Genomic DNA, 21,973 nt, shown 5'->3' on the forward strand with positions numbered 1-21,973 from the left:
AAGCATTGCTCTTCTTTCGACGTCGAACCGATGACATACGAACAGTATGTGTTCGGCAGGTTCGTCTACACCTGGGCAGACTGGGACCTCCGCGTGCCCGAACCTGTGGAGGTACTGTCGGAAACAGCCATGGCCTGACAGGAATTGTGTCAGGTGGAAGTGAACTTCCCACCCAGCTAGGTATCAGCCGGTGGGTCCACCTACTTTTCGAGGAGTTGTCCCACTCACGCTGCCATCTGGCGACCGAGGTCACCCTGGTGCGCTCGCGGGCTCCCCTATTTCCACGTAGCTCGAAGCACTCCTCATCTTCCCGAATGACCAGCCCGACTGGCATCATGCTCGCTATCACGCAGGATGCATCGTGTGATACCGTGCGGTAGGCAGATATCATTCTGAGGCACATCACGCGGTAGGTGCTCTCCAGTTTCTGTAGGTAACTGGTTACCCTCAGCGCTCTTGATCATGACGGACCGCCGTACCTGAGGATAGATACGGCAACGCCTGCCAGTAACCTACGTCTACTGGCGCACACCTTTGAGCTGTTGGACATCATCCTCGGTAGAGCCGCAACAGCAATCGACGCTCTCTTGCATGTATAGTCGACAGGGCTGCCGAAGGTCAGCTTGTCGTCTATAATGACTCCGAGAGACTTCAGACTTCGCTGTGAAGTGATCGCGACTTCTCCCACAAGGATAACTGCATGTTGTGCCGACTTGCGGTTGTTGACGATAACTACCTCTGTCTTATGATGAGCGAGCTCCAGGCCTCTCGCGCTCATCTATTCCTCCACCGTGCTAATCGCGTGTTCTGGGGTTAGTTCTACCTCAGGAATTGACTCCCCGTAGACCTTCAAGGTTACGTCGTCGGCAAAGCCGACGATCTTGACCCCAGGAGGGAACTTCAGTCTCAGAACCCCGTCATACATGAGGTTCCATAGCACCGGGCCTAGGATCGAGCCCTGCGGGACTCCGGCGGTAATCGGAACCCTTTTCTGACCGGCATCGGTCTCGTATAGCAGTACGCGGTTTTGGAAGTAACTTTCCAGGATCCGGTACAGACCTACAGGTAGGCTAAGCCGGTGTAACGAGAGCGCGATGGCATCCAAGCTTGCGCTGTTGAATGCGTTCTTCACGTCAAGTGTCACGAACGCGCAGTATCGAATACCTCGCCTTTTCCGTTGGATCGCTATCTCGACAGTATTTATCACTGAGTTGAGAGCGTCCACTGTGGACTTACCCTTTCGAAAGCCAAACTGGTTGCTTGACAGACCGTCCGTACCTTCCGCGTACGGGGTTAGCCTGTTGAGGATGATCCTCTAAAGCAGTTTGCCAGTCGTGTCGATCAGACAGATTGGTCTGTACGCCGATGGGTCGCCTGGCGGCTTCCCGGGCTTCGGCAACAGCACCAATTTCTGCCTTTTCCATCTATCGGGGAAACGGCACTCGTCAAGGCATCTCTGCATAGCTAGCCTGAACATGTTCGGGTTCGCTATGATCGCTGCCTTGAGAGCGTTGTTTGGAACTCCATCCGGCCCTGGAGCTTTCTTCATTGCTAGGGATTTAGCCACTGCGAGTAGTTCTTCATTCGTCACTGGAGCCACCATTTCGGCCGTGCCCGCACTGTCTCGTAGTGTAGGTGGCCAGGGGCTTGTGGCTCGAGATGGGAAGAGTACTTCGATAATCGTTGCCAACCGGTCCGGAGACCGTTCTGGGGGTGAGGAGCCCCCTTTGGTCTTAGCCATCACAATCCTGTAGGCGTCACCCCACGGATTCGCGTTGGCACTCTCACACAGGTTGTCGAAACACGCTCTCTTGCTGCTTTTAATGGCCTTGTTAAGGGCCAATTTCGCAGCTCGAAACACTTCACGGCGGTTCTCTCTTGCATCCTCGGTGCGAGCTCTTTGCATCCTACGTCTAGCTCTGAGGCAGGCTGACCGTAGAGCTGCAATCTCGGCACTCCACCAGTATACCGGGCATCTGCCGTTTCTTGGCAGTGTTTTTCTCGGCATAGTGGCGTCGCACGCGCGTGATAGAACAGCTACCAGCTACCAGTGTTGGCCTCCAGTCCCAGGGCCGCGGTGAAAGCTTCGCTGTCGAAGTGATTGGACTTCCACCCGCGTACCTGACAGGGATCTCCCGCCCTCGGATGCTGCACACCAGCTCTTGGGGTGACGTAAGTGTAATGCGGTTTTGCCGCGTAACCGAGACCAAGGATTCGAAGCAGCACAAAATATCTGAGGGTCCACCGAGCGAGGAGGCCGCCGACCCGCTGTCGGAAGCGGCGGCCCTTCGCAAGCAAACCGGCTTAATGACCTAGCAAGATTTCATAGTTATCAAGAGATCTGTGGACTGGTATGTGAGTTTCGTGAATCGTAGGATAAAAAAGAAATTGATGTTCTAATTCTTGCAATTGTAGGACTGAGCACATATAAACACACTAAATGAAGACCCCTGAAATACGACACAACTAGAACATATTGAACACGTCAACAATTTTAAGCTTCTCGTTCGTTCGGTAACTCTCAAGGCGATCATCACAGTTCGGGCAGTGTAACGTAATAGAGAATACTGCTAATCGCCTTTAAAGGTTATATTGTGCGTTCTCCGCCTCTTCAAGGTTTCAGATTTTTTCTTCGTTCATGTGTGTGCGGTATGCATTATTCAATAAATCTAAATACTGGTCGCAGCGGTTCGTCTCCATCAAAAATCCGTTATTCAGTCAGTAGAGCAGTGAATCAGCAGTGTTTCTTTTCTTATAAGCCACCGGAATACAGTTACATTTTCAAGTTAAGTACTGCTATAAAATTACATTCTTCATTTTTGTCTCTAGTACCATCCCGCACTGGGCAACGGGACCGTGCAAAAAGTGGCTTCCCACGACAGTGATGCGCCTCCGGGTGAGCTGGATATCGAAACAAAATCGTTTCCCCGACTGAAGTTGTACCCACCTTCCTCAACCGAGCCTATCGTAAGCTTATTCTGGACCATAGGTATCTTTCTAATCTGCTGCAGATTTCTCGAGTTCTGACCGAACGATATTCGCCCGTGACAGAAATATATCAAAAATTCGCCTCGATAGGCTTTGGGCAGTGGTAAATAGCTAAAAGCAGGCAAATGATATTGCTGGCTATGGGTATTTACGAAGAATCACAAAGTATATGTACCTGCTAATCGGGTCGAACGTGACGGGGTCGTCACTGATTCGAGTTTGAATTGCGCAGACCCGCTGATACATGGGTTGAAGATACTGGACTGCAAACGTTTGCATTGAGCATCAGTCACAGCTTACGGAAAGAGATCATATGTCAACTCATACTCTTGTCAGGTGACCTTCATCGAGTCGGCTCAAGGTAACAACCTCCTCTTTATCACGGTTCGTCTACCTGTTCGCCTTTTTGTGCTGCGGGTCCTGAACTATGCCAATTGCAAAAAACAGCCTCACATTGTAGCATTAAGGTTCGTTGTGGGAATCATTTGAAAGATCACTGTGGAAGTGTGTTGAAAAGCGTTTCTACTGTGGGGGAAATCCACATGATCTCCTGACATGTCTCGCGTACAAACAGCGCGAGGAGAAACCTAAGCATTCCCTTCAAGGCCACTCTAAACGCTCTTTTGCAGAAGCTCTAAAGGAGCTACGTCTCTACGAATATCTTTACTAACTTGTCTAGTGATGAATGCGACTCGGATGACCCCCAAGAGGGAATGTCTTCTGTTAAAAGCAATTGAACAAGAAGCAACATTTCTTCTCCCAAGCTTCGTTATAAAGACCACAACGTGTCTTTGTGATCCCCTAACTTAAGGAAATTTCAATTGTAAGACAATGATATTGTCACATTCAAGCTATCGTAAACATGCCCTATCAAATGATCAAACTGAATGAAAAAGAGAAAATTAAAACATTTGTATATATTTGATAATATAAAAACTAGAATTTTTATCAATCGTCAGAGCATCAATCGGTGTTCGCTCAATAACGATTTCCACAAACCACATTTCGTTTCGCGGTTTTAGAAATATGTTTCCTTGATAAACTTCCTATAAAATTACTCATCGAATTATTTTTAGGAGGCAATGGGCGACTTCGATTTTTTTTTGTGAAGGTCGATTACCCCATAAAAAATCTCATGTGACCCTGTGGGTGCAAAAATATCATTTATCATTTTGTTTTTTTTTATAATTTACACAGCTCTTCTTGGACCAAAATAGAACCCAGAAAGTAGATCGGAGCAAAAAAAATGTAAAATCGTGTCCCACTCTAAATTGGCTTTACGAAGGTTCGTTGCCTGAAGCGGAACACCACTGAATCAATTTCATTGGGGCTCATAACATATTAAATAAGCAGATACAAAGCATCAATCGACAATCCGTAGGCACATTCACAAATGCTAAAACCAGCTCGCACTTTAATCCAATTTCAACATGCCATATGGGTGGGTGCTGGGAACACTTGGTGGTTAGATTAGATCAAGGCAGCTATGACAACAACAGTAGATCAACCTTGTCACCCAAGCGATGGAGTTTTGGAATTTCTTACCTGGAGGCGGAAGCGGTGAGCAACTCAACACCGCTTACATACATTCCACTTGAATTGTCAGAACATGTAACATTGACGCCAAAGCATTTCCTTCTGTACGGTGTACAAGAAGTAATACAACAAGGGAAGGAAATCGCTGCAAGTCGTAGTACATTAAGAGTTTTGCTAGAAACGCGTCCGATACCTCGCGGATCGGTTTTGGAAAAGATGGGTTCACGAATATCTTCCGATGCTAACTAGACGCACGAAATGGTTTGAACCAGTCGGTTTCCAATAGCATTGATTACATCTCACAATTAATTATATATTACCTCATATACGCTCACAATCTCTCCTATTCTGAGCATACAAATGCTCGTGGCCGTTGCGCTAACACAAACCTGGTCACAAACGCAAACATGCAATTATCCATACATACTTGCCTCCGCGATTTCGCCAACACCAGAACATCCCGGTAATTAAATGAACGTTTTAGCAACTACAAATTTACAAACGCGGTCTCCAGCACTAATCCACCGCACGCGCGATCATGAATCACCGGTCCCGTCTGGAAATCTCTCCTCTAGCACCTGAACCATATCCGGAAATTAAGCATCATGGTCCCCGCGATCATTCAAGAACACGCGCGAATATGCGAACGGCCACAGGGTTAAAAATCGAATTTACACTTGCGTAGTTTCATACATGCTAGCAGACGCGACAAACTCGTTAACATACAAACGCTTCAGCTTTGTCCACGAAAAACTACGCCCGCAATCTCGCAAACATGAAAACACCCCGGTGATTAATTGAATATTTTAGCACTAATAAACCTATAAACGCGGTCTCAAGCGCCCATGATTGGGCGATAATGAATCGGTCGCATCCGGAAATCTCTACCTTCGGCCTTAGAGGCCTAGGTCCATGCGTGCAGTTGGAGCAATAAAAAATAACGCCCATATACACTAGACAACACATGGCGACATGACTGGGAACTCTAGTGAAATCCCCATGGCAAGTTACTCTCAACTAGCTTCTGAACCATACACTAAAAACTAAGTAGCACACGCGACAATAACAGTAACATACAAACGCTCGAGGCTTTCGCGATGATCCACGCACACCTACTTCCGCTATCTCGAAAACAGGATATCTTCCCGCTAACTAAGTGAGCGTTTTAGCGTTTATAAGTTCACAAACGCGGTCTCAGGAGTGAACCTACAAACGCCCGTGTTCGCGCGATCATGAATCGGTTTTGTCCGGAAGTTCCTATCGTAGGCCCTAGTAGCATAGGTTCATTGCCTTCAGGTGGACCAAATAAAAAAGAAGAACTCACTCTCTTCTAGCATCTGAACCGAACACCGAAAATTTAGCAACGGATTCACGGTCCGCGCAATCATCTAAAACTAAAACACACGCGAATATGCGAATGGACTCATGGTTATAAAATATAATTTATACACGCCAAGTACACGCGACAAACACGTTATTGTACAAATGCTTGAGCCCTTCGCCATCATCCACGCAACCTACACCTGAAATCTCGCAAACATGATAACACCCCAGTGATAAGGTCAACATTTCAGCACTAATAAATTTTTTTTCGCGGGCTCAAGCGTGAAAGCGTGAACCCAAAAAGTACCGCGCTCGCGCGATCATGAATCGATCGCTTCCGGAAGTCCCTATCCTCAGTACCAGCAGTCTAGGCCCCTACCTTCAAATGGACCAATTTAAAAAAAAGCTCGCATATCCACTGAACTACACCCCTAGTAACAATCTAAGTTTTATGGAAGTTTTGTAGCCACTTATAAAACTTAGATTGCACTTGTAGCATGCTGTAAAACTTCAATTGTTACTTGGGACGTTCCGTAGCCACATGACCGGGAACTCTAGTGATATGGGGTAACTCACTTCCTGTCATAATCTGAACCGTCCACCGAAAACTGAATATCAGAATGACCATCCAAGAACACACGCGAATATGTGAATAGATACACAGTACGATCGCTTAAGTCCTTCGCGATCATCCAGACACACAAACGCGAACCCACAAACGGTCGTGTCCCACGACCATGAATCGGTCGCGTCCGTCATAGCAACATTCAGTTGGACCAATGAAAAGAAAAACACTCATATCCACTAGACAACACGTTCCATGGCGACATGACCGGGAACTTTAATGACATGGAAGAACTCATTTGCTGCTTCAATCTGAACCGTACACCGAAAATTAAGTATCAGATTAACGATCATCCAAGAAAATTCGCGAATATGCGAACGGGCTCACGGTTACAAAATAAAATTTATACACGCGAAGCTACATACACGTTAGCACACGAGACATACAAATGCAAACGCGATCGAACATACAAACGCTCGAAGCCTTCGCAATGGTACACGCAATCGCGAAGTCCATACACGCGCATATCTGAACCGTATAATGAATATCACATTCAGAATCACATTGAATTCGGCTCGGAAATTTCCCAACAGCCGAATTTTGAAACTTATACCTCAGTAAAGTAGAATTTGTTTTCTGATTTTCGTTCAAATATTTTCCGAGTCTCAGCTATCAAGCGTCACTTTTACTGAGATCTCAACAAAAAAATTGTTGACTGAGATCTCAACTGTTGAGATTTCGCTCAAAGATGCGAAAAATTTGTTATTGGACAATAAATTAACCCATTATATCCTAGCGTATGAAATTATAATTATCCATCGTTGAACGTGAATTTACTGCAGAATTTTGACATATAACTGGTTTATTATTGCACTATTGGGATCATTACACCTCACATTCCATTGTGAAACAAGACAGCTGCCAATTTTTGTCACATTATTTACATTTTTGGACCGTGTATAGTTAGGGCAAATGGCGGCTGAAAAGTAAGCAATACATTTAATTGAATTTTATTGTTGGAATTCGTGCTAACAATTCCATTATGTGACAAAAGGTTCCAAGAGGTGTGAAAGAAGTGTTGCCCATCACAAAATCCGAAGAAATATGTGAAACAACTTAAAATTTGTTGTTTTTATTTAAGCGTGCGATTTTTTTTTGTGCGAGATATTTTCATTCTCAAAACTATTTTAAGCGGTGATTTTGTGTTTCCCATAATCTTTGATACATTTTTGATGGACTTGAAGATATCACTTTTTCGAACCCCTGGGATATAATGGGTTAAGTGGGCATATTTTGCGATTACAGTTTATTTTCTAGACGATATGAATTGTTAGCATCGACTATTGAAAAAAAAAAAGAAAAAACTGCGATCACCACAGGTTAACAGAACGAAACATTATTAAAAATAAATCATACTCACACGCTAAATCAAACTAACCCGTGTCACTCTGTCATACCACAGTCCATATCAGAGTACAAATCAATCAAAACTAATGGAACAATTCACTAACAAAAACAAACAAGTAATCGATACTGCTCATACTGTGGAAGTAACCAGTAATCCCCAACTCCCAAGTAGGTTCAAAGTTTACGCCTCCCCTCCCCGAAGCTATCATTCGCCGGTGGTCGACTCCCATCCCATCTGCTTCGACTCTGTTTGACATTTGATCGATCCATTTCAATTCTTCAGACCGAAACATGAAACAGCTCTCTTTTTATCCCCTGTCAAACAATGGCAGTTGTGAGACGGGTTGGTAAGTGCATCGAGTAGGTAGGTGCCGAGTACCTACATATTTCGCTTCAAACCAGCGCAGCATCGCACCCACTTCTGGGTGGTACGTACGAAGCGGCACCTCAGCAACAATGAGACACCCAGAAACACACACACACAGGGGAGGTCTCGAGAAGAGTGTGTTTCACCTCCCTGTTGTAAGTGCATTATTATGTAAGTTGCGAAGAGAAACCAAGCTTTGACTCGACTTGCGTATGGCTTGTTGTCGACTTTTCCAACGCTTTCACAGGGTTACGAATGAGGGTGGGTGGGGTGTGCAATGCGAAGGGTTCAGGTGGTTGAGGATCAAATAAACAGCAAAGTCTTTATTTTTCAACAGGCTTTTACTTGAAGTTCGCAGCCGGTGCTTAGCGTACATGACGATTGCAGGGTTAGTGCAATAAAAGGAAACTTTCTTGGATGGGGTATGAACGTGCGAATCAAAGTCTCCTATAGACACTGGTGGAATTAATGGTCGATGGATTTCGAATCAATTGTCTTTTTTATTACAGAAATACTCACTAGGATCTCATGAATTGATTCTATTAACAACCTCATGCTGACAGTAGGATAATGCGAAACTGCGAAAATTCAGGATTGAAAAAGTTGCAGTAATACCCCTGCTTCCAACTTATTTTTCTCGAAAGAGGATGTCGCAACAGGTTCCGTGCAAGTACGTGTGGAAAGCATTGGTGGAGTGGATAAAAAACAGTTATCCCTTTGCAGTTATTGTTGCTTAAGATAATTTTTTAATAGGATAAAAACATAGGTTAGCAACACTGCCGAGTTTTGCTTCTTGTGATTTCAAATTGTTTTTGTGCCGAAGGTTTTTATATATTTTGATCAAATACTACCGTTTTGTCGACCGTGTCTGAATAAAGTGTAGTAATGATCATTTGTTTGGAAAACAGACTGTAATTCATTGGTGATTTGCTCGTTACACTACCGTGATTGTGATCTTTTCTTCGTTCTACTACCTACGTGCTACTATATAGGGTAAAGTGCCTATTTTCACCATACAAATTCATTAATTTCTCGGCCAACAATCAATGTAATGCGTAAAAATTGACATCGATGTTAAGAACCAATATAATAACACAAATGCGCTGAAAACAGTGAAATTCTCGTGTTTGAGCGCAACGAAAACTCGAATCGAGTGCCCCTATTGTTGCGCTACCATTTGACTCGATGCCTTGTACAAAGATGGCAGACACTGCTCTAACCGAAGAGGCGAATGACCTTAAGGTTAAAACCTCTATAATCGAAATAAAAAAACTGCTCTAACCAACGGCTTCAAATGAGTAGGGTGATAATAGAAACAAGGCGAAAATGGGCTCATCACCCTATACAAACTTCCGAGCAAACTTCCCCCCGGTCAAAAAAAAATGCGGACGAACATGGTCAGGCGATTTAAACAGTTTGACGTTTGACTCAACTCGCCTTTGCTAATTGCCCCTAGGAACAAATGCAATTTGCGAATGCGATTTAAAGGCAATTTCAACACTTAGACAAATTTTCGGGCGGCTGAAATGGAATCGGTTGTTTTTGCGCTTTTCAAACATGGCGGTTCGTGTTTGGCTTAAGTTTAAATTTGTTTTTTTTAACAATTCGCGTGTTCTCGCTTGTATTTTGTTTATCTAGTGCACTTCATTTAGCCAACGAATGTGGGAAATTGTAGAATCGTGCGTAAGTATAGTGGAACAAAATCTCTGACCTAAAGTCATGAAAGTCAGATTGTAGTAGTTTTGGTATGCAATACCAATTTCACTATTGATTCTTCCTATAGTTTGGTGGTAATTACCTAGTATACTGATAAGTTTATGTGAGTTGATAATGAATCCGAAAATAAGTATTATTTGAAATTTTCATATTAGGCAATTAAAGGCGATTAAATGGGCGATTTGGGGGCGATTTAAGGGCGGGTAGAGCGGCAAAAAATGACGGCGGCAAATCGCCCAAATGTTGCAATTGAAATAGCCCCCTAATTGCCAGCAATTTGCTTGCAAATTAAAGAGCAATTAGCGCATCCGGGTTGGCAAATAGCCCCCCGTTAGCCAGCAACTTGCCCTTTTTGACTGGGCCGCTTTCGCCCATCTACTGCGTGGTGCCTACGTGAAGGTGATTTAATGATATCGGCGAATATAAATAAAAATTGTGCAAAGTGCGGCCTAGCAATTACCGGTATTGATTCTGTGGTTTGTTGCGGCTATTGTGGATGCACTTTTCATATGAATTGATCGGGCGTTTCGCATGCTCTTTTGGGCTATTTCACTAAGCACAGAAACAACTTGTTCTGGATGTGCGAGAAGTGTGCGTAGCTGTTTGAGATCTCGCATCTTCGTTCCATAACGACGATGCTGATGAAAAATCGTCGCTGAACTCACTCACGGTTAGTCAACAACTTGCATGCGAAACTACCACTGTTTTAATCGGCGCGCGAAGCAGCCTTGTGGATTCGACATGGCCCAAAAAGCAACTGAATGCCAATCCTGTTCGAAATAAATAGGAGAGCATGTCGTATCCGTTGTAATCTGTGAGAAGCCGGTGAACAAATTTTGGATCTGCTTGTCCCGTACACTACCAAATGTGACCAACGGAGAAATTTCTGCAATGGTACGAGCGAACCTTGGAATGACGCAGGACCTTGAAGTTCCGGATGGGGACTAAAGGAGCCGATGTCAGTAACAAAACCTTCTTCTCCTTCAAGGTCGATCCTACGTTGAAAATTGATTCATTCATCGTCATGGCCGGAAGAGATTATGTTTCACCAATTTGAGGAATATACTGTCCAAAAATTTCAGAAGCTCTAAGTGGTGAACTTGACCCCAACGCCTGTAACAACTTTAGCAGTACCAACGCAGCATCAGCCGAGTGCATGTACTCTGTTGTGGATGGACTACAGATGCGAACACCCAACCACAACGAAGGCGAAGGAGTGATACCGACATCACTCTTTCGTCTTCCAGTAAACTCGGAGAACATGAAGGATTCGTTTCTGTGCCATCAGCTAATTACTTAGAATGACAATCAGAAGCTGCCTCCGTTGCAGGCGCATGATATTGCTGCTTACGTCGCTTTTGCCCGCCTATCAACTTGGAGCATATGGAGGTCCCGTTTATGCGTCACCAGGCACTGCTGTGTTTCATAGGCGAGCACGTCTCTTCATAGCACATTCGGCTCTACAGCGACTACAGTGGGACTAAGCACTCTTTGCTATGCTGGTATGGCACTCTGAGACGCACTGCACTGGGCACTATGGAAGCCCTTGATCCCTCTGCTACAGTCGAGCCACTGCAGCCAGCGTTCGACAGTCGTTTCGGTCCTGTGTGCAGGACTAGTGAAGGGGTCTTTCAAATCTATACCAAAGGCAAGTACGAACCTGATTTTGTTAATGCAAGGACTGTTGTGCTCCTTGCCTCCAGTCAACCGCGGCATTCAAACGTACAAATATATTATCAGAATGTCGGCGGTATGAACACCGAAATCGATAATTATGATTGTGGGCTGCGTGCTGCGACAACATTACGTGCATGTTAACCAAGTCTATAAAAATAAGTCTAGGATAATGTTCGAACCTAAAACATTCTGGAAGCATGTAAGCGGGCAAAGAAAAGAATCCGAGCTGCCTTTAACGATGGGTTATGGAGGGCGTATGAGCTCTCCTTCACAGGAGATTTACCAACTATTCTCTTAAAAGTTCGCGAGCGTTTTCTCCAACAAGTAACTAACACCGATCCAGGTCTCATGTACGGCACTTACTGTACTTTAATCGTACCAGTCTTTGAACTCTACCGTTATGGACAATAATATGGTACAACTGGCGATTGGTGAAATGAAAGCTTCAACATCGGCAGGCCCAGATAGTGTACCAACTATTATCCTTGAAAAATTCTCTGTCGGTCTAATTAAACCTCTTTGTTATCTAAAAACTGTAGTATTTCTCGACCTCTGGAAATCCTCCTTCATGTTTCCACTTCACAAAAAGAGATGATAAATAGGCAGTTGATAACTGCCGTGGTATTACAACGCTAAGCGAAGTTCCTAAGCTGTTGTGTTAGAACCCATTTTCAGCCACTGCTAACAGTATATCTCCGAACCTCAACATGAATTTATGCAAAAGCGTTCAAAATCTACGAATCTTCTGTCGTTCACAACCTATTGAACAGAACCCTTGTCTGATGGCCTTCATGCTGAGCTAATCTACATGGACCTTTCAGCTGCTTTTAACAAGATTAATCAGGCTTTTGCGTTAGCAAAGTTTGATAGACTTGGCTTTGGTACTAATATTCTCCGCTGAATGCAATCATATCTCAGTAATCGTCGTCTAGCAATCAAGATAGGTGATTGTGCATCCGAAGAATTCTTTGCTTCTTCTAATATGCCGCAAGGTAGCATTCACGGTCCTTTGATTTTTCTTCTATATTTCAACGACATAAACTTCGCTTAGAAGGTCCACGAATCCGGAATACATATGACGCAGCTTTCTTTGAACGCCAACTAGTAACCTTTGCGGAATGATACGGAGTCAACCGATTGACATTAAATTCTAAAAAATGCCCGGTCGTTACGTTTTCGAGGAAAAAAACTCGAATTCGTTTCAAATACTGTCTAACAGAATCGACGATTGACAGAGCGAATTCTGTTAAAGATCTCGGAGTTTATCTCAGTGAACAACTGACATTTAGGCAGCTTATCAGCTATATTGTCGCAAAGGCATTATGCTGTGTAGAGTGCGTAATGAGAATATCTAAGCACTTTTCAGATATTTACTGTTTGAAATCTCTCTACTGCTTACTCCGTTGATCAACACTAGAATATTGTTCAAGCGGGCACCAATTGACATAAGTTTGGGAATTGAGCATTGAGATTCTTTTGATTTTTTAAGACTGCAAGCCAAATTAACCTGTCAAAATCACTCGCAATGCTGCTCGACAGTCTCTTCGGATGGCTAGTTTTCGGTTCAACCAGCCAGGCTCCTCCCGCAAGACAGGATCCCCCATGTCACATAGTAGCTGTATCCTCGTTCACTTTAGAGGAGAGCGTTGGGCGTTTCTGGCAGGTAGAGGAATTGTAAACCTGGTCCGATTATTCTCTGGACGAAAAGCGTTGTGAGGAAGTGTTTTCGGATCTACGACCAGGCACGCGGAAGGACGTTACATAGTCCCTCTACTTCGTCGGTTAAACTTTGATGAGATGGTGGAAGCCTCGAAACCGATGGCAATGAAACGTGTTCAACTTCTGGAGAAAAGACTTGCTCGTAATTCAGAACTGAAGGATGATTGCAATAAATTTATGATGAAATATCTCTCTTTTGGACATATGCGATGTGTTCGAGAGGATGACACGCAAAATTCATCATCCGGTAGTGAAGGAGGCCAGCACGACGACCAAGGTGCGAGTGGTTTTTGACGCTTCGGAGAAGGTCTACAGGCTTTTCCATCAACGAAGTGCTGTTGGTAGATCCTGTGATGCAGGACGATCTCCTTTTAATAATACTTCGGTTACGGACGTTTCCTGTGGTGCTAATGGGGGACATCGCTGAAATGTACCGATAAGTCCTTGTCCATCCGGAAGATGTACACTACCAAAGGATTCTGTGGTGCTTTGATACAGTAGATCCTATCGAAAGCTACGGTGACATATGGATTAGGCCCATTGTCGTTTCTCGCGACTCGAACATTGCAGCAACTTGCATCCGATTAAAGTGATGCCTATCCCCTTGACAAACCTGCCCTCCGTACGAGCTTTTACGAAGACGATTTTATGGGCGGAGTCCAATCCGTCCGCAAAACAATCCAATTGAGATCGGAACTAAGCGAGCTTCTGGCCAAAGGCGGCTTTGCGCTTCGTAAGTGGACGTCAAACCAACTACCGGTTCTTGCAGGAATGACATCCGACGAAATCGGTAATTAAATTCGACACAAACGAAACGGTTAAGACGCTTGGTATCACTTGTTAACCCGGATCGGACAACCTCCACTTCAACACCAATATCCAGCAACGCCAAGGTATGCCAACGAAGTGTTCAATATAAACTGAAAGATGCTGATGCAACGCTTTTTGCTGCTACCATGTTCGTGGGATGACGAAGCTCCAGACTGCATTGCAACCGCTTGGGAGAAACTGAATAGTCGAGGCACTCCAGATTCCGTTAGCATGTACGTAGTTTTGGTCTGTTTGGATAGTTACCCAACAGTGCCTTCGTGCTCCTCCCAGTACATGGAAAACCTTTCTGGTAAACCAGGTATCGGAAATCCAAACCTTAACCCATGGAGCTTGGAATCACGTTGCAGGAATGAAATGTGGAATCATCACCCGGAATGGTTATCCCGTCCAGAAACGGAATGACCTGCCGCCAATTATCGAACAGATGGATGATTCTTGCTGTAGCTAGAATCAAATTTACCAAACTCCGTTGCAGAAAGGAAGATTGTTAAACTAGCACAGGCAGACATTCCAGCATTCCAGGATGAAAATAGAGAAATACGACACAACAAAACAGTCGCCTATTTGTTTATTGGCTCCATTTATATATCCCAAAGGAACCATTAGAGTAGGACGGAGACTGAGGCTTTCAGACCAGCCATTCCCTATCAAACTTCCCACTTTACCACCCAGCAGTTATCCGCTATCCTGGCTTATTGCCAATTCCTATCACTTAACGCTCATTTGCGGTAGTGGCCGCCTAACCCTCGCTGCTATGTGAGAAAAATATTGGCCAGTGCACGACCGACGGCTTGTCCAAAGTATCCTTCACAGTTGCTATCTATGCATCGAGGACTTCCGATCGACATGTGTTCGAACTGTATAGCGTAAACGACACACGGAAGTTCTACGAGAAGTCAAGGAGGAGATCGGTCGGCTGAAAACAACAAAGCTGCGGTGTAGATCAACTACCCAGCGAGTTATTAGAATACGGTGGTGAAACACTGGCTAGAGCGCTGCGCTGGGTAATCGTAAAAATTTGAGAGGAGGAGACTCTTCCGGAGGAGTGGATAGAGGGTGTCGTTTACCCAATCTACATAATGAATGACAAGTTGGATTGCTACAAGTACCGCGCGATCACATTGCTTAGCGCCGTCTACAAGGTCCTCTCCCAAATTATTTGCCGTCGATTGTCACCATTTGCAAGGGAGCTCGTAGGGCACTATCAAGCGGGATTCATGGGTTCCCGCGCCACCACGGACCAAATATTCGTGATTCGGCAGGTTCTATAGAAGTGTCGCGAATACAACGTTCCCTCACATCATTTGTTCATTGATTTCAAATCGGCATATGACACAATCGGTCGAGATCAGCTATGGCAGATAATGCACGAATACGGTTTTCCGGATAAGCTAACACGATTAGTCAAAGCAACGATGGATCGGGTGATGTGCGTTGTTCGAGTATCAGGGACACTCAAGTCCCTTTGAATCTTGAAGAGGGTTACGGCAAGATGGTCTATCGTGCCTGCTGTTCAACGTTGCGTTAGAAGGTGTAATAAGGAGAACGGGGATAGACACGAGTGGCACGATCTTCAGGATGTCCGTCCAGCTTCTTGGCTTCGCCGACGACATTTACATAATGGCATGGAACTTTGAGGCGATGTCGGAAACGTACATCAGACTGAAGGCTGAAGCCAGCAGGATTGGACTTGCCATCAATGTTTCGAAGACAAAATACATGAGAGGAAGAAGTTCTAGAGACGACAATGTGGACCTCCCATCCCGAGCTCGGATTGACGGTGACGAAATCGAGATGGTCGACGAATTCGTGTATTTTGGCATACTTGTAACCGTTGACAATGATACCAGCAGAGAAATTCATAGACGGATCTTGGTGGGAAATCGTGTCTACTTTGGACTCCGGAGGACGCTCCAGTCGAACAAAATTCGCCGCCGCACGAAGTTGATTATCTACAAGATAATAGGACGTCTGCGGTGGGCTGGACACGTCGTAAGAATGTCGGATGACAACCCGGTAAAGATGGTTCTCGAGGGCGACCCTACAGGAACAAGAAGACGGGACGCACAGCGATCACGGTGGATCGACCAGATATTTAGAGGACGACCTGCGGACCCTTCGAAAACTGCGAGGCTGGTGATAAACAGCAATGGACCGAGTGGAGTGGAGACGGTTTCTGCATACAGCAAGAGACAACAAGATTCAAGCGCCAGCTATACCATCAACTCGGAAACTCTAAGCTGTTCTTCGAAGACCTGGCTACAGTACCAACGTAAATAAAGGCCAGCATGAACTTGCGCCCCATCGTTCCACTAAGTGAAGACCTGAACGACATATCAGCAAATGCCGAATCCTTGCCGAACGCCACTAAACCAGTTAGACCGCTATCAACGCCTTCAACGTACATACCAGAAGTTCTGGCATCACTGGAGGGCAGGAGTATTTGCATAAGTTGCAACGGGACACCAATAGCTGCCATCCCAATACCAATACACAGCCAGACAGATTGGTTGTCCTAATGGATGAGTTGCAGATGCCGGTGAAGTGGCCGCTTGCCAGAACAATGGCAGTTCACCTAACCACCGGTTGTAGCATATGGTCTTCTGTCACTAAAGATTCTTAATCATGAAACAAATATTCTGTATAAAGTCACACAAGAAGACCTCAAAAACTAACCTCAAAGAAAATGAATCTCGTGAGTTTACTGGACTGGATGAGTTCTTATTTGAGTGCCGGAGTTTTACATGAGAGACTTTTCCTTCACATATATTCTAAGATCAGCGCTTAAAATTTAGTAGGTAACAAAGTCAATAATTGCAGTTCCGGCTGCTCTTCAAGCATTGCAGATTGGGTTGGGTATATACTCGTATACGTTGGATTATGCCTTGAACTGGATTCGAAAGACATAAAAATCACCATTTAGTAAGAAACAACAAAAGGAGATGAGTATAGCGTAGTTGGTGAACCGATTGACTTGTACGTAGCTCATCTAGATTCGATTTCCAACCCCCACAAAAATGATAAAAAAGAGACACCCCAAATATTAGAAAATATTAAACAATGTGATATGTTAAAAGATAATGTGATTTGCTGAACAATTTGTAGGAAGAAGTTTCCAAGATACGTCAGGAAGCCGTGGTCATTGCCAATTGGCTGAAGCCACTTTTGATTTATCCCCAACAGGTGCAGCCAGTTAGACTACTGACTTATTGAGTTCATGCTTGTGTGTTAGAGTTCTACATTGCGCATCATGTGTTTTCTCTCGGTTCATCTACGAATTAGGATATTTGCAGCTCAGAAATATTATATCATTTCTATTATTTACTCAATTTTTTATATTGTGTATGCATCGATTTAAATCGTGAATATAATGCATTTTGCCAGCAGTGGCTGCCCCTTTAACTAAAGACGTTCTCTGCTTTTACAAGAAAAATTAAAAAATCTGTATGTATGTAGCGTAAAAAAACATCATTCCCACTAGTTTTTCATTAATCTATCGCGTTAGGAAGAAAATTTGCCACGACCTAGTATGTAGCTTTCTACCACATATTGTATGTCAAACTACGCAGAATGTTGACCCAACCAAACCACTTGCAAAGCAAATGGCCCACAACCATAACATAATGTAAGTCATTGTTCTACAACTCATACCATGTGAGTGTTTTCCTATCTTACATCAGTAATCCCGGTTGAGACGTTGCCAAACATGGGTACCCCTCTCCCCCACAAAACACCGATCAAGTGCAAGAATCTGAAAAGTACGATAACTTACCATCTTTAACACTCGTTGCCAGATGTACAATAGCGGCCAGCAGCAGGAAGCACACCTGGACAGGACATTCATTCAGGCACGCCATCTTGCCTCTTCGGTAAACTTTCATGGCGGCAAAGACTCGCCTCGGTTCGGAGCGAGATATTCGGCACACACCGCTTCGGTATGGAACACTGCTGTGTACACTGCGCTGTGTGGGACCCTCTATTCTTGCTGCGGCCCGGGCAGATGAAAGAACATTAGTTTACGTTGTTTGCTGGCCCGGAAAATTTCAAAACTTTCTCGCTCCAAGGCCACCTGCCCGAAAAATTACCATAATGAACTTTTGCACAAAAACTCCCCGAAACACCATCATCTCGAAGCGAAGCTCAAACGTCACTCTCACTTTCACGGTGGCAGCTTCTTGATTCCAGCACTTTACCCCCAGAAACTTTTGCCCTCTGTGCGCGCACTTTGCTAATATTTCACTCAAAGTTTAAACTCAAACTGTTTCGGAAAAAATTGCATCTGATATTTTATATACACCCTCACTTCTAATACTTTTTGCTTCTTTTTTTTGTGTTTCAAAATAGGTGATTAAACTTTCCGCTGCTGCTCTACACAAAAATTTACGTCTATTTCACCACTTCGGCAACTTTTTCCATCGTTGGAACATTTTTTTCGCTTAACCTTGCCATCGTTTTACTTCAACATCCAGGCGGGAATAAAGTGGATTATATTATTATAAATTATTCCAATAATACCATCACTTGCAATTTCGCGCTTGAATTTTTGCTCACCGAGTTAGCTCTTATCTTGTTTGTTTGTTTTTTTTCTTTCTTTGTTGTTGGGTTGTATCATTCGCCTGCTTTAATCTTGCCACGCGCTCGCTTCCTATCTACTGTGAAAGGGACTGTGGCCTTCGGAGTCCTTGATTCAAAGCTGCGGTCCTGAAAGTGTGCTGCTGCTGCTGCTGTCGCCAACTGCCAAAGCTTGTGGACATCGTTCCAGCATCCAGCAGCCTGTGGCCGGCTGTGGTACGAGAAACTTTTTCATTATACGGCGTAACACCTGTAAATTGATAAACAAGAGAAGAATAAGAATGAGCAAAAGTTGGCTGTTGTTGTTGGAAACAAATAGCTAGGGCGCAGCCAGTGGTCGAAAATGGTGGCGCGCGGGTGATGGGATGTTTGAAGGTGGCATAATCATAGAAAATCGTAAAACGTGCTGTTTGTTTCGGGATGGGTTTTGTTAGCCTCCGTAAATCAATGCAGGGAATATCAAATAGGCCTGGATCGATGGGATAAAGGTCAATGACTTTCTTTAACGGGAAATTTATCTACCTATCGAAGTGGGGTTTTTTGAAAATATTTATTTTGTCGAGTGAAAAAAACGTCGCTCTACTTTGTTCTTCTTGAAGCTTAGCTGTCGAAGTGAGTTTGGCTTACGGATGGTGTGCTTAAGGATCCATGAAATTTATCCGGACACGAATGAATCTTTCGCAATGTTCACTCAGGTTTTTTACGCGGTTTTTTTTTGCTCGGTTTTTTACGCGGTTTTTTACGCGGATTTTTTAATTTACGTTGTATCCATTCACGAGGTTCCCATTAACGCGGATTCTTAAATTTACACGGTCTTCATTTACGCGGATTTTGAAATTTACGCAGTTTTCATTTACGCGGTTTTCATTTACGCGGTTTTCATTTACGCGGCCTGTATCCCCTCGCGTAAAAAAACCTGAGTGTATTTACATATTTATTTGTTTTTTTTTTATGTTAACTAGTATATAGTCACATTTTTCTTTTTCACTTTTTAAGGACATTCAATTAAAGGGCGAACACGAAATTATTGTGACACCGAAAATGTCATGCCAATTTTCTTATAATGTTTAAAATCAAACCAAAATTTTAGGGTAGTTTTATACATATATTTACTTCAAAAATCAAAAGAAAAGTTAATCGATGGAGCCTTGAGTGTAAAATTGAACGCATTTTCGCTTGATGCCCTCCATCAAAGTCTTTACAGTGTCATCCGGTATCAGTTTCTCAGTTTTTTTTCCATTTTCTTAACATGTCCTTCTCGTCTTTGACTGTCTTCTTGCTCTTCCGAAGATCCCGCTTCATCATTGCCCAGTACTGCTCCACCGGGCGCAGCTCCGGACAGTTTGGCGGATTCATGTCCTTTGGAACAAAATGGACAGAATTGGCCTCATATCACTCCAGGACACTTTTAGAATAGTGGCATGATGTCAAATCTGGTCAAAATAGCGGAGCTTCGTCGTGCTGCTGCAAGAACGGCAAAAGGCGCTTCTCGAGGCACTCAGATTTGTAGATCTCGCCATTTACTGTGCTCTTTGTCACGAAAGGCTCACTCCTCAGCCCGTAGGAGCAGATGGCCTGTCAAATGAGATATTTGGAGGCGAACTTCGACATTTTCTTCTTCTTAAATTTGTCGTCCACATAGAACTTGCTCTTGCCGGTGAAAAACTCCAACCCCGGAATTTGATTAAAATCGGCTTTTATATACGTTTCGTCGTCCATCACACAGCAGCCATATTTTGTCAGCATCTTCTCGTAGAGCTTCCGTGCCCGAGTTTTAGCCGTAGATTTTTGCCGCTCATCGCGGTTTGGAAAGTTCTGTACCTTGTATGTATGTAGTCCAGCTCTCTTCTTTGCATTCTGAACGTAGCTCTGCGACATGCCGATCTTTTTAGCCAAATCACGGCTTGAGACGTTGGGATTTGCTTTAATCATCCGCTTCACCTTTTCCTTCGTCTTTTTGTTCTCCGGTCCCGGTTTTCTTCCAGCTCCTTTGCCGTGGTCCAACGTCAACCGCTCCTGGAAACGCTTCAACACTCTGGAGACAGTTGAATGGAGAAAGTTCAACATTTTTCCCAACTGCCGGTGCGACAGGTCGGGAAATTCCAGGTGTTTAGAAAGAATTTGTTCTCTCGACTCGCGTTGGTTCACCTCCATTTTCGTTGAATCGAAAAACATGACTTTGAGTTTGACAGCATGTAAACAATACACATCAATGAGAAAGTGTGCAAAATTTGGTTGATTTTTACCCAATGGTAAAAAAGTTATGCCCTGTTGAATGTGTCGCAATAATTTCGTGTTCGCCCTTTAGCTAGAAATTACCAAGTACGGAAAGTTATGAAAATTTTAGAGTCATAGTACGCATGGGTGTGAAATATCCAGATACGAGAAATAGAAGTTGCAGGGTTATTGGGAACAGCCCTAGGATCTTACGGACTAATCTTTTGTCTTCTGCTGGCAGGAGTCGAGTCTGGGTAGAGTTACTACGAATCGCTCAAGTTTACCATCATTTCTCACGGCAATGACAGACTTGTCCCTCTTTACTACGAGAATTGGTTCTCATGGTGTCTGACTATCTGACTACTTAGATGTTTTCCAATAGAAAGAGCTCTAGATATATTTCTTCAATTGACAAGTTGCCCATGTCGAGCAAACGACAGCGATCCATTAGGTTTTGCCATGGTCAAGGTGATAACGTAACGAATAAACCTAGCTTGTACTACTTCAACCCTTTTTTGTCCAAACACGCGCGTAGGGACTCCAACAGAGATCTGACGCTTCGAGAATAGAACAAACGAGAGAGAAATACAGAGATCGCAAACAGTACCAATTCTTTTTCGATTCTAATGATGAAACCAAGGTTTCTGTTTGTTTGTGATATAATGTTCGAATGAAGATCTTTAAAAGTGAGCTGTCCCTTACAACTGACACTCCTTCGAGTGATTGTGATGGTGTAGAATAATATAATAATAGAAAAGGTTGTTTATAACTGCGATACAGTCTTCTATGGAACGTATGACGAGCAATACTTCAAAATCTTCAGCGTAGATTAGTTTACATTCCGGCGGTAAGATGAAAGAAACGTCATTGAAGTACAAAGTAAGGGTTCGAGATTGCTTCCCCGGAAGACTCCCGACATGTTGCTGAAGCTCTATGTCTCATGGTTTCCTTCCATGATTTCCGTTTAAGATTAGATTGAGTTTTCAATGCGTCTCTGGAATAAAGAAAATGGTTGTGCTATTTATAATTGCTGCAGACGCTAATAATCTCTTGCT

The 21,973-nt window shown here is 43.9% G+C and overlaps 1 protein-coding gene across 3 annotated transcripts in view; it reads right to left on the reverse strand.

Moving 5' to 3' along the window:
- Positions 1-21,973, reverse strand: part of LOC131677633 (hemicentin-2) — a 709,680-nt gene that overhangs the window by 592,371 nt on the left and 95,336 nt on the right. For all 3 annotated transcript variants that reach the window (XM_058957531.1, XM_058957529.1, XM_058957532.1), the window contains exon 2: positions 17,902-18,951. In XM_058957531.1, coding sequence (XP_058813514.1) covers positions 17,902-18,010 — 109 coding nt within the window. In that variant the 5' untranslated portion in view covers positions 18,011-18,951. The remainder of the gene's footprint in view (positions 1-17,901; positions 18,952-21,973) is intronic.

Source organism: Topomyia yanbarensis, chromosome 1, assembly GCF_030247195.1.
Source record: "Topomyia yanbarensis strain Yona2022 chromosome 1, ASM3024719v1, whole genome shotgun sequence".
NCBI classification, from domain to species: domain Eukaryota; kingdom Metazoa; phylum Arthropoda; class Insecta; order Diptera; family Culicidae; genus Topomyia; species Topomyia yanbarensis.